General features: G+C 39.5%; 1 protein-coding gene across 2 annotated transcripts in view; it reads right to left on the reverse strand.

The window, feature by feature from the left end:
• The window catches only part of LOC137992748 (uncharacterized), an 18,506-nt gene extending 18,248 nt beyond the window's left edge, over positions 1-258 (reverse strand). For both annotated transcript variants that reach the window (XM_068838247.1, XM_068838246.1), the window contains exon 1: positions 26-258. In XM_068838247.1, coding sequence (XP_068694348.1) covers positions 26-107 — 82 coding nt within the window. In that variant the 5' untranslated portion in view covers positions 108-258. The remainder of the gene's footprint in view (positions 1-25) is intronic.
• Between the last annotated feature and the right edge of the window lie 203 nt (positions 259-461).

Here is a 461-nt window from a genome sequence, read left to right on the forward strand (position 1 = left end):
AATTTATCATAATACTTCTAGCCACCTGTAACAAGAGCATATGAAAGGAGAATTGCCAGAGCAAAGCGAAAGGCTTTCAGAAATATTTTGAGGCCAATGGCATCCATTTTCTTGGCTTTTAGCACTTTAAAACAGCTTTCTTGATAAGCATGAGCTCATATCAAAGTCATCAGTCTGAATCGATCGAGAAATGAACCCACGACTGGCTTGAGAGACGTGCTCAAGTCATTAATTTGAGAATACAAGTTGTTGACAACTGGGTGTCATCCGTTTTTGAAGTAATTATTTATTACGTGGAGGGACGTTAGAGGCTCACTTACAACCGACAGGCTTTTCGACCGTTGTTTTTGTTACGGAAATTCGCACTGCTTACTATAGCAATCTGATTGGATGAATTTCAGCTTTGATGGGATTTTCATATATGAAAATTGTTCAATGGCACGCAATGCGTGTCGGCTGAA

This window comes from Montipora foliosa, chromosome 2, assembly GCF_036669935.1.
Source record: "Montipora foliosa isolate CH-2021 chromosome 2, ASM3666993v2, whole genome shotgun sequence".
Taxonomy (NCBI): Eukaryota; Metazoa; Cnidaria; class Anthozoa; order Scleractinia; family Acroporidae; genus Montipora; species Montipora foliosa.